Source organism: Medicago truncatula, chromosome 1, assembly GCF_003473485.1.
Source record: "Medicago truncatula cultivar Jemalong A17 chromosome 1, MtrunA17r5.0-ANR, whole genome shotgun sequence".
Taxonomy (NCBI): Eukaryota; Viridiplantae; Streptophyta; class Magnoliopsida; order Fabales; family Fabaceae; genus Medicago; species Medicago truncatula.
This window is the reverse complement of record NC_053042.1, coordinates 3038732-3051970: the sequence shown is the minus strand read 5'-3', so window position 1 is coordinate 3051970 and position 13239 is coordinate 3038732. Positions and strand designations below refer to the sequence as shown.

Below are 13239 nucleotides of genomic sequence, written 5' to 3'. Positions count from 1 at the left end.
AAATATAAAAAAAAATGTGAAGAATTATGGATTCAAACTCGCACCTCAATATATCAAATGTCCTTACAATCATTTGAGTTGTTGCACTTATAAGACAATTATACACATTAAAATATAACATTTAATATATTAAGAAAATTAAAATATTTCAAAAAAATGTTTATATGACAAAATCTGATTCAATTACTGTGTGATGTTTGTTTACACTAAATTATGACCTAACAACTATATGTACACTACTAGTTCCAGTCAAATTAAAGAAAAAACTATATGACATATGTATGATTAATTTATATTTAACTTACTAAAATATATTTTAATTCTCTAAAAAAAAAACATTGAACTACGTCTGGTGGGCACTCCCATTGATTAACACAAGAACTTTACCAATCTGATCAATAATCCTTTATTTTTGTTTTATAATAAGAATCAGAGGAAGTATAGCATAGATCCTGCATTTTAATTTTCTTATTCTCAATTTAAAGTTTATAGCATTAAAATACAATGTCCTTATCTAATGGTTTTGGCTCCTCTCTGCCTATCGCTTTTTTTCTTTCAAAAATACATTTCATTGAAAGTATAATTCAGAATTTGTTTGAAAGTTTAATTCAGAGGTTTCAAAAAGTGAAAAAGTTTGAATTTTTGCAAATTGATATAACATATTTATATCTAGAAATCAAATTTTGAGTCAATCATTCGCGGGAAATTCTACCATTTATGAAATATATATCAAATAGCGGCGCGAAGTGCCGGACCCCAAAAACTGCTATAGCAGATAGCAAGATAGTAGCTAGTGTAAAAACAAAAACAATACACAAACTAGACATAAATTCCTATAGTATGCATACATACTCAAAAATAGAAAGGAAACAACAAAAAAAAAAAAAACAAAATGGAAATGGAATCATAATTCATACTTGATAATTATAAGTAATTTTGGTCATTTTTCATTAACATTAAAATCAGAACCCAATGTAACTTAACTTACTAATTACAGTTCTAAAAGTAATCAAAATGACTTATGCCAACAATCCAAATGACAACCCACTAAAATCAAGTTCTACAGGTAATCGAAATCATGCTGCCGCGTCTATCTCATCTTTACTTCTTCTGAGTTCTACCATGTCAATATTATATCATTCATCATTGATTCAAACTCTGCATCTCCATTAGGCACAGCTGTGACTGTGATGAGTCTAGATTTGTGTCTAGTAAATCTTGATGGTTCACTAACAGCAGCTCCATCACCAACAGCTTCCCCGTCAGAGAACAGAATAGGCTGTATGTATGGTCAAAAGAATCAGAACCAGAACATGTGTGCATATCAAGCCATACCTGGAACAGGGGAAGGGAAGAAGAAAACAGAAACTAAAGATGAGGAGAGTTCCAATATAGCATAGCATGAATATTGCAACCACTTCTCATCTTATGGTGTGTTGTGTGTATCTGAAAATTGGACTTCATTATGGTGTGTTTTGTTTGTGTACTATATACCTGCTTGGTTGGATGCTTCGTACTGTTGGATTTTATGACACAACGTTGTTTCCCTATGAAGCTATTGAATAGTGTCTGTGGCAGACATGGATATTAACTTCTATTCCTTCAAGATGCTGCTCATTTGAGCATTAGTACTATAAGAAGAATCAATTGAGTTCAGAGGACGGGCAATATATCTGCTACTTTGAATAGATTGTTCTTCAAGAAAAAAACAAATACCAAGAACATTAAAGAGATTATAGTGCCTACCGCACTAGTACCGCAGCCATATCGTAATTCTCAGATATGTCATACTGTAAATATGCCTACAATATTTAAGTCAAATAAGTACATTTAACATGTTGGGGAAGGTAATATGATATCAAATTCACAAAAAGATACCTCAAAGGGCCAACTATTATTTTATTATATGCACCAATATCTCTTATTCTGTATACGGATCAGATACCATATGGATCAAGTAACTGGTCATGTTCTTTGTTGTATAACTCACCTAGGTACATATTGTCACAAATTTAAGTTATGTGCAGAAATGTACTGCTATGGTTCAAACTTACGTTTAGCAATTGCAATCATACCAGACTACCAGTGTAATGTTGAACCTATTTTCCTTTAGTACATTGATTGATAGATGATATAGATGGAGAGAAGGCTCTACGTCATGTGCATGTATGTATTTCTATATGTAGACGCACCTGCTCTTTAAAAAAAAAAAAAAACAAGTTCGTATATGATGAATGGGCATTATGCATAAAGCACATTTTCTTCCACATGTTATGAATGATAGCTCCAATTATCCATTGAGTTGGTAAGCCTTGGTGAAATCTGCAATCAAACAAGGGAAAGTCAGTTTCTTTGTGATTTTGTGAGCCATTTTAGATTTTGATAAGTTAAATTAAAAGAGCAGTTGCACACACCAAAGATCATTGTCTCAGGATCCTCATCATGTCCATCTTCTAAGCTTATCCCGTTTTGCTAATTTGAGATAGTAAAATTGTTTTGCTTCAACATCAAACTGACATATAAATTGGTTTACACTCGTCTTCCATGTGACTAGTTAGATACGAAAGGATGTTACCAATCCCTTCTAGATGATAGTGTGAATTGTCTTCGACAAAAAAAGGAACGATCTTCTCGTTAATCTCAATCCAACTACACCCCGGATTCTTCTTTAATCCAAGATCTTTCATCTTAGATCTGACCATCCGTACCTCATCCCATTTACCGAAAGAAGCATACATATTCGATAAGATAATATAGGTTGATGAATCATCAGGATCCTTGTCAATAAGGTTTTCTGCAATTTCAACCCCTAAATCAAGATTTTTGTGTAAACGACATGCAGAAAATAAGGTGCTTAACAGCTGAAAATCGTCACTGATTTCAGGGTTGCTTTGTAGAATCTCATACGCTTCATGCAATCTTCCAGCACGTCCAAGAAGAGTAATCAAGCATGAATAATGTTCAATTCTAGGTATGATACCATAAACATTGATCATTTGATTGAAATGATATAATCCATCATCAACCAATCCAGCATGGCTACAAGCAGACAATATGGCAAGAAAAGTAACTCTATCAGGTTTCACATTGGACTGCAGCATTTCAGCAAAAAGCTCCAAAGCTTCATAGACCCGACCATGAGACCCATAAGCAGTAATCATGGAAGTCCAGGACACCAGATCTCTTTCTGGCAAACATTTGAAAACACCAAATGCTTCCTCTACAGCACCACACTTTGCATACATATCAAGGAGAGCCCCCATAACCACCTCATTGTTTCCCAAATTTCTCTCAACAATCAGATTGTGAATTTCTCTACCCTTCTCTAGTGCTGCTAGTTGCGAACAAGCAGCTAAAACACTGGTGAAAGTAATAGCATCTGGTTCAACAAATGATTTGCTCATTTCACCGAAGAGGCGAAGGGCATCAAAAAGTTTCCCTTCAGTTACATATCCAGAAATCATAACATTCCAAGAAACTGTTGTCGTCTTCGGCATCAATTTAAAGATAGTTTCAGCTGACTCAACCTTTCCACATTTGAAGTACAGATCCATGAGTGAGCTATTAAGAAAAATATCAGGCTGTATTCTGTTGCGTATTATATATCCATGAACAAACTTTCCCTCTAATAGTTGTGCTGATTGTGAACAAGCCATTAATGTACTGGTCAAAGTAGTCAAAGTTGGCTTGACTCCTTCACTGTACATCCTCTTAAAAAGTTGAATGCATGAAATGCCGTCACCTTTGAAACCATATCCATTAATCATGGAATTCCAAGCAACAACAGTCTTGTTAGGCATTTGCTCAAAAACCTCTATAGCCATTTCTAACTGACCACATTTTCCATACATGTCAACAAGAGCAGCGCTAACAAAACTATCCATCCGAAACCCACTATTAACCAACTCCTTATGAATTTCCCTCCCCCTATCCAAATCCAAAAGCCTAGCACACGATGAAATAGCAGTTGTGATTGTAACCGAATCAGGCTCAAATCCAAATCTTCTCATCATGCCAAAGTATCTTAGCGCTTCTTCAAATTTCCCGCTTTGGTAATAACAAGAAATCACTGTATTCCAGCATGCCACATCCTTATCAGGCATTTCATCAAACAACTTTACAGCACACTCAAACTCATTACATTTCGCATACATACCTACAAGAGAGCTTCCAACTACAATATCCACCATTAAACCCTCTTTTACCAAACACGTATGAATCATTTGTCCCAACACAACTCTACGAAGCCCGCCACAGGCTTTAAGAACACTAGGGTAAGTATAACTATCAGGTTTCAAACAAGGATAACACATCAACTTATCAAAAAGCCCTAGAGCTTCATCATACATACAATTCCTAGTATAACCTGCCATAAGACCATTGCATAAAGATATCTCAAAAGGGTTTTCGATGACATCGAATACATTCTTTGCATAATCAAACAAATTGCAAGAAACATATAAACTAATCAAATTCTTGCACACATAAACATCATTCTGCAAACCTAAAGTTACAACTTTTTGATGTAAAACTTTCCCTTGCTTCAATGACTTGGAATTCACACTAGCCCTTAAAAGGGGTATTAGTTTTCTTGCATCCATTTAACTACACATCAATAGATACAACAAATAAATGCTAAAGGTAGCAGAATCAATAGGTGAAAGCTAAAAAATTACTTAAAAATTGAAACTTTAAAGATCCAAAGTGATTTTTTTTTCACTGTGATAGAAAATGGATTGACCCTTTTACTTCTGAATTTTGAGGGTTTTGGAAGAAAAATTATAGGGTGAAAATTGGGTTTTTATAGTTGGTTGGATTGATTTGGTTTCTATTGTGAAAATTTCAATGGTGCTCTATGAGAGTGTAAGAAAGGATGTGATTATAACTATTCCGGTCACCGGCGTTTACTTAGGTTCCGCCTTGTGCGGCGGAGGCAGTGGTAATGTAATTCGTTTCCTCTTGTTATTATTTTGTGAAAGACTTTGTGTTTGTGTGTGTGTGTGTGTGTGTTTTTTTTTATGAACGTGGTACCTTAATTATCAAAATTTTCATTGTGTATTGTGTTAGTGAAAGTAGTTATATGATTGGTTCGAGTAATGATACATAGACATCCATTATTTCCATACACCCTTGTACACCCCATATATTAGGAAGAGAGAAGATGAGAGAAAAGAGAAAGTGTGCTTGTACGGGGTCCACGTGACTACGTGTCAGATTTTTGTGTGGGTGTCAAAGGGTGTATTGCCACCTAAGGGTGTTTATGTATCATTACTCGATTGGTTCTTCGATGTTCATAATAATTCTTTTTCTATAAAGATTTAGGCTAAACTACAGTTTTGACCCCTTAATTTTGTTAATGTTGCGATTTTGATCCTCTAATAAAAAAAATAAAAATTTTGCCCCCTAAGTTTTAGCCCCTTTGCAAAAGTGACATTTTGACAAATTTTGATCGGGTCAACGCTGAGGTGTCACTTCATTAATGGTGCTGGCACGCCACATGTATATTTCGCCATTTTTTTAAAAATCAAAATGCCACATGTGTATTTACTTGAATTAAAAAAAGGAAATATATCTTCATCATCATCATTCAAACTACCGCCATGTCCTCTGCCAAACTCCGCAATTTCCGTCGCCGCACTGACACAAACTCCGACAACGACACTCCCATCACCGTCCCTTCCAAACCCTCCGCCAACCTGAAATAAAAAACTCAAACTTCTCAGCTTCGCCGACAACGAAATCGACGCCGATAACAAAACCCCTTTTTGCACCACTTGTGGTGGCTGTCACGGTGGTGCTTCCATTTTCAATGTTGCTCTTTTGAAACACACGTGAAATGACCCATTCATCCTTCCTTTTCTGTTTTTTTTTATTTTTCAATTTCTTTTTTAATTTAGAAAATGATTATGTGGATTTTTTATTTTTTTTTAAATTTGTAATTACACACGTGGCATGCCACCTAGGTATTGACCTCGTCAAAATTGGCCAAAAGGGCACTTTTGCAAAGGGGCTAAAATTTAGGGGTCAAAATTTTCATTTTTTTATTAGGGGATCAAAATCGCAACATTGACAAAGTTAGAGGGTCAAAACTGTAGTTTAGCCAAAGATTTACTATATCATAATAGAGCCATGCTATATACCACGACACATCTCACACACGAGGGATAAAACAACAAACAATTTGCCCAATTAAAACAAATTTAACACTTCTAATGTAAATATTTAATTCACATAACACTTTAACAACACCAAGTATTTGAATGTTAATACAACCAATTACTAAACTGCAACATTTAATAAGACAAAAAAGATATATGACAAAATAAAATTCAGACTTTGTGATGTGTGGAAAAGTGGTAAAAATGAGTTGTAATGTAACTTCTCATAAACAAATCAATTGCCTAGACACTAAATTGATCATTTTATGTCATACAAAAATAAAAAAAAAGCATTTTATACTGTCGTACATTTGGCACGAAACAAATTGTCGTGCATTTAAGTATTTCCTATCATAATAAATAAGTATTTATAAAGATTGAGAAGATAATAAGTAAATATATAGACGAACTGATATAAAAGTATTAACAAAATATTTTAATACGAGAAACTATTTTGATTAATAAAGTGTACAATTATGAACTATTTTAAAATTTTGATACATTTACAGACTATTGTGATTACTTGTTACACATTCAGAATCGAAATGTTTATTAACCCGTGTTTTTTTAGGGCTTAGCATTTTTTCAAAGATAATTATATGATGAGTATATGATACATAAGTAAGACAAATATTTCATCATGTATAAATTAGTTTTCACTATGCAATTAATAAATCACATCATTAAATCAAGTGAGATAAAATACAAATTATTGATTTAATATTGAAAAAACAAGACCACAAGCTCACTGCAAAGCACATATTTAAGATGGTGCGATTAAATATGTTGATGCTTAAGCTTCAGATTCATATTTTCGGATAACTTCTAAACTAAAGAGCAAGACCATTTTACTTATGTATAGAAAAAAAAATAGTTTTTCAAATGTTTTTACCCTCTATTGTTTTTTTATTTATAAATATAATTCATTTTCATTAAAAATTTAAAACAAACAAATGTTTAATACACGTTGGAACATTAGAGTACCCATAACTAATATTGAAAGTGACCGATTTAATAAGACAATAAGCAATCATAGTATCTTTGATAGAATGTAAAACATCAAGGCAATACCTAAATTTAACGAGAATAGCGCCTAATTTTTTCAAGTTTCGAGAGGAGCTAACCTATTTAGGTTGGCATGGTGATATTAGTTTGTGTCGTTAGAGTATACTTCAATTTAATATCTCAGATTTGATTATTTCTGATATCAATTTCGGTAAGTTAGTTTAACTTCTTATCCAAAAAAAGTTCAGACCACTTCAGAAACGATAAAAAGAGGATTACCTCCAGAGAAGTCCAAAGTATTTACCGGTGCCAAGTGCAATATTGACAAGTATTTACCTCCAAAGATCTCGAATCACATTTCTACTAAAGAACAACACCTTATACTTTTGCAAATTGAGCTGGTAACCAGAGACATCTTCATATATATGGACAAACTGACAAACATTTAAATGACAATGTTAAAAAAAAATAGGCTACTTGATATGGATAATGTATGATATATATAAAGGTCGTGGTTCGAACTTCAAACACACCACTTCTTCATATTTAAAATGCGTGAGCTCAAACCACTAGATTACATGGTAAAAAAAATATTGTGAGCTTTCCGAGTTTAGTCCCTTTAAATGTTTATATAATTTTTAGAAACTATTTCATTTTTATGAAAATACACGCTTTAGTTATTAGAAACATTCACTTTAATGTCTCGTGAGCTTTGCTCAGTTAGTAGGGACATTGCATAATTTATGCAGGGGCAGGGGTTCGAACCCCTGACACCCCACATCTCCATATTTAAAATATGTGAGCTCCGACCCCTAGACTACCTGAAAAGAAAAAGAAAAAAAAAAAAACATTCACTTAAATTATAAAAGTCAAAGACTAAAAACACATTTTTTTTTAAAACTTAATATCCGATCAAAGGATAAAAACACACAATTTTTTCAAAAAGTAAGAACTCTGAGAATTGATAAAATTTTTAGAGCGACTAAAATTTTAAAATACATATGTAATTTTTCCGGAGCTTTTCGTTTGATAGTTTTTTGGATTTATCATTGATTATATTAGGAAAAACTCAAATCCCACATCGGATAGATAAGACTCTTGAGAAGAGTATATAAAGATGAGGCAATCCTCACCTCATAAGCCGGTTTTGTAAAGATGAGTTAGGCCCCAAATTTCAACATGGTATTAGAGCTTCTCGAATTCAAAGGCCACCTACCGATTCACGCACCAAGCCCAAAGAGTGCTGGGCGTGACGGAGGTGTATTGGGAAAAACCTAAGTCCCACATCGGATAGATAAAACTCTTGAGAAGAGTATATAAAGAGGAGGTAATACTCACCTCACAAGCCGGTTTTGTAAGGATGAGTTAGGCCCCAAATTTCAACAGATTAGAAGTATACTTCAAGATCATTATATATTTTTTATACGGCGAAAATGACATTCTATCTCATCAACGCCAAAAGTGCACTTCATATTAAGATTGTTTTTTTTATACATAAAAAAGTTCATTTTTTTTTTTAGCCATAAGGGGAGTGCATAAGCAAGGCCTTTTATTTATAGATTGTAAGTTGGAGTGAGTAGATGGGTATATACGCAAGACCAATGGGAATGGCCTTTAATTTGAAGGTCATTACTTTTTACACTATATGAGTTTCTCGCGCGTCCTGTTCGAATTCTAAAATTCAATTTTTCTAATGTGTTTTGAAGGTTTTTATGGGGTGTTTATACCGTTAAAATTATATAACGGAACTACATAAAACGTGCGGGAAATCAATAAGGTGGAAAAAGAATGAACCTAATTTGAAAGGACCTATGAGATTCCTTGTTAAGTAAAATGTAGCTTATATGGGATTCCTTGTTATAACAGAAAATAAAATATTTAACATTTTATATTTTTTTATAGATTTATTACAATTTTTTATACTAACTAGTAATTATATTTAGTTCCTCACCTAAAAAGTTATATTAGTTCCTCTAACAAAAACTAGTAAATATATTAGTCGATATAAAACACCTACTGACCCTCCTTAAAAATATGTGAATTTATATGCATTGAAATACATATCCTTTTTTTTTTAGTTTTTTACAAAGAGATTGAAATACATCTCCTTGAAAGTTGCAATCATTCTTAAAGTATTTACATCCTATAAAACATGTATGGCAACATATTGCTCCTTTCTTTAAAAAAAACGTATTGCTTTTTGTGAATATTTTATTAATGATAGGTTGACATCCTCAATATGTACACCCCTTTATATCATTTAGAAAAATTTAAATTAACTAAATATATAGTATGTGTGACCACATTTTTTTAGTTGTGTGGCCACTGTTTATTTGGTTAACTAAGCGGAAAAATAGCGGCCACGCGCATTTTATTTGCGTGACCACATTTTTCAGCTTCTAAATTCTGAAAAAATAGTGACCACACAACTGAAAAAATGTGGTCACACAACCATATATTTGATTAATTAAATTTTTTCAAAGTGGTACAAAAGGATGTACACATTGAGTGCTGATAAATGTTTGGGACCCGATGGATTTAATCCAGGCTTTTATCAAAATTTATGGAATAATTTTGGCTTAGAATTCTTCGAAGCTGGCTATTCGTGGTTTGAAGCAGGATTCTTCGAAGCTGTCACATTAAACTTAGATAGTGTTTGTGATTGTAAACTTAGTCTGATATCTCGCAACTAACATTCATAAATGTTTCTACCCACGTTTCTTATGGAGAAAAGTCGATGTCCAGCACTTCGTAAGTCAAAATATTATTTTTGAATTGCACGTCGGAAAAAACATTAATATATAATCAACCAGATCAAATATTTACATAATATTCATAATAACTACACCTAATCCTAGCAAATAGAAATGATTAGTTAAACATAACCTTACAATACATAGTAAGTAAGAAGAAAATAGATTCGCCGTCAAAGCCGATTTTTTGGATCTCCTTTACCGTAACATTCTTCTCTAGATCAATCTCTCTCTCCCCCTTTCTATGTTTCTAATCCCATCTTCTTTGCAACAAACCTTGGATATGTGGTGTTTGGGGTGCCGTTTCCGTACGCGACCCTTATGGGTCTTGCACCCTGGGAGAGCAACTTTTTTTTTTTTTTTTTGTCTGCAAATTGGTTTGTAATCATTAGATGTGTTTGGAAGGTAATGGATGGTTGTGATCTAAATGTATCTTGACCTATCAAAATATTATTTTTTATTCTTTAATATTATTAATTTTAGAAATCTGTCAAACAAAAATAAAAAAATGCAATTGAACTTGGAGTTAAATTCTACCAGAATAATTCATATATCATAAATTAATAAAGGGTCTTGTTAACAAGTGCACCGGGACACTCTTTAAGAATCCAAAATTTAGTAATTATTATTTTAAAAAGTAAACTATTATAATTTTCAATTTTGTAAATACACAACTTTTTATAAAAACTTACTATTTAAAGTGTTTAAAAGAGTGCCGGGGGCACGCGTTAACATTTCCCATCAATAAACTATAAATATTATTTCAAATTATTTTATTGATAGTTCAGTTCACCGAAACTTAATTATAATACAAAACTTAATCCATTTTTTAAAATTATCTTCCTTTTTTGTGGTCGGGGTTTGAACCCCGGACCTTGCATATATTATACATTGTCCATACGAACTGAGATAAGCTCACATCAACTTTTAAAATTATCTAAGCTCATTAATAAGCGTTCCTAACAAGAATTTCTATGAACAAAAACATGAAATTTTCTTTAGCAATTTTTATTTTGTGAATTCAAACACAGAAAACCTATTACGATTAGTACAAATTTCCAAAAAAAAATAAATGCTATATAAAAAATATTCATTGACAGTAAATGAGAGTACAGTTGAACTTAATTAAAATGAAATTTAATTTTAAGGGTTTAATGGTAATTATGAAAAATTCAATTTAGGACAATAGCGAAAAAGCTCTTTGTTAAATGCTATTCTAAATTCAATTGCGTTTTAAAAAATAATAATATTAAGAAATGCTATTCTAAATCCAAATTGTATGACGTTTTGGGCATTTCACACATATTAAGAAATGTAATTAATATTGTGTGGGAAAGAGATATTGTGAGTTGGTTTACAAAATTGTCCTCAATAAATGATATGGAAAAGATAAATGAATAAATTGAAAGAAGAGTGAGTAATAAATAGTTAAGGATATAATAGGAAAAATAACATTAATTTTTCATTGGTATTGTAAAGCGACATACAATTTAAGAATAATATTTTTTCTAAAGTGACATACAATTTGGGACGGAGGAAGTATATGTTTAAATAATAATATATTAGTGGGTCACATATCTCCAAATCACAACTATTCAATACCTTTCAAATAGATCTCAATGGTCTACATCCATTTTACACAAAAAAAAATAAAAAAAATAATCCAGGTCTCCTACGGTAGGAGACCTAACAAGGTCGTGCACCCTAGCCTAAGCCGGTGTTTGGTATGTAGTTAGATCAAGGGAGTTGACAACCCATCCAATATGTCACTAAAGTTGTTTTATGTTCTGGTTCGCTCTTACTCGTCCACTGAATGTGCTATGACTCATAAGAGATGGTTGAAACACTTTCTCTTCTTTCTTTATAAACTTGCATGTTAAGTTCATTAGAAGACACATCAATGAGGTTGATCATATAGTCTTTTTTTGGGTGGTCGCATCTAATTTAGCTAGTTTCTCTATATTTACTAAAATTCATACATGTATAAAGTTATGTTATATATATATAGTCGGAAATTGTTTCCCTCTGGCTTGATTTTCATATGAGAAAGTAAATTGTGATTTCTCACCATTTAAACTCGCAACATCTAGATTTTCATGTGCTTCTCTCCCTTTTTTAAATGGTGCATGAGATAGCACACTTTACTTTCGTATGTGAAAATCATACATACGAAGATCATTCTCGCAAATATCCTACACAGTATAGTAATGTATTTGATACTTTACTAGATAAATAGTTATCATATTATATACGTTTATCTAACTCTTTATTCTATCATATTGTTCTATCCTAGCAATCAAACACACCCTTATGTATTGAGTAAGATTTTTCACGGTGCATTTTCATTTTAAACGCTTGGATTGAATGTTTTAATCATTGTTTGCAAAGAAAGCAAAAGTACTCTTTTTAGTTATATGATGATCTTTGATGGTGCCGTGCGGTAAAGTTTGGTCCATCCCCTCTAATTTACGTAAGTGCTCAATGGAATGTAGTTCCTATCATTGCTTTGGTTTTCTTTTGCAGAGTGTTTTTATGCATTTTAATTGGTTGGTCCCGTGAGTTGTACTTTTATTTGGGTGCACCATCTTTGTTTATATTTAGCTCCTTCATAATTAAGTCTTAGCTAGTTAGCTACTATCATGCTGGTTTCTTCATTCATTAGTGACAAAATATGTTCCTCACGAACTAGTTACGGATCCTTAGTACCCCGCCTTCACTAATTAGAGATGGGATTTCAAGCATAAGTGTTATCTTTTTTATTCAAATAGTTAGTGACAGATTATTTATCTTTGTGACGGGTTTAATGTCGTCGCAATTAGTGTCTGATTAATTATAATTCCCTCAAGAACACTCTGTGAGAGGTTCAAATTGGTTATAGATTTGTGGTCGTCATTAAATTCATCGCTAAAATTCTGTGGCAGAATTTTAACATGTTAGCGATGGATTTCTTCTCTCATTAAATTTATTTTTTCTAGTAGTGTGAAAAGACTCAATAAAAGCCAAAATAAGTTGCAACATAATTTGTAGTCTTTTATTTTACGAATTATTTTTCAATCATTCTTTCTCTATTTCATTGAATTTGAAGAAATTTTGAAGAGTTTGAGATGTTTTTAGATGGTAGTGAGTTGGTAAAGAAGATGTAAAATTTGGAAGAGGAAATCGAAGATGTGATCGAGATTTGGGGTGGATCGTAATTAATTATATAATGTGCGAACACAGAAAAAAAATTACAATATCCATAAAGCCGTGATTTGATAAAAATTAAATTACACTTCGAAACTTCAATAAAATCATAGTGTCATCATGACTTCGTCAAACTCACT

At 32.3% G+C, this 13239-nt stretch overlaps 1 protein-coding gene across 5 annotated transcripts; it reads right to left on the bottom strand.

The window, feature by feature from the left end:
• Positions 1-895: 895 nt before the first annotated feature.
• Positions 896-5009, bottom strand: LOC11436008 (pentatricopeptide repeat-containing protein At5g27110). Of its 5 annotated transcripts, none has more exons than XM_024775278.2 (3): positions 2415-5009; positions 1495-2322; positions 896-1335 (listed from the first exon to the last, which is right to left on the bottom strand). In XM_024775278.2, exon 1 carries the CDS (start codon positions 4599-4601, stop codon positions 2508-2510), a length of 2094 nt encoding a protein of 697 aa, XP_024631046.1. In that variant the 5' UTR covers positions 4602-5009; the 3' UTR covers positions 896-1335; positions 1495-2322; positions 2415-2507. The 5 variants fall into 5 exon arrangements, with proteins under 5 accessions (XP_024631046.1, XP_024631045.1, XP_024631047.1 ...); XM_024775277.2 differs by having other exon boundaries at positions 896-1279; XM_024775279.2 differs by having other exon boundaries at positions 896-1631; positions 1747-2322.
• Positions 5010-13239: the final 8230 nt, after the last annotated feature.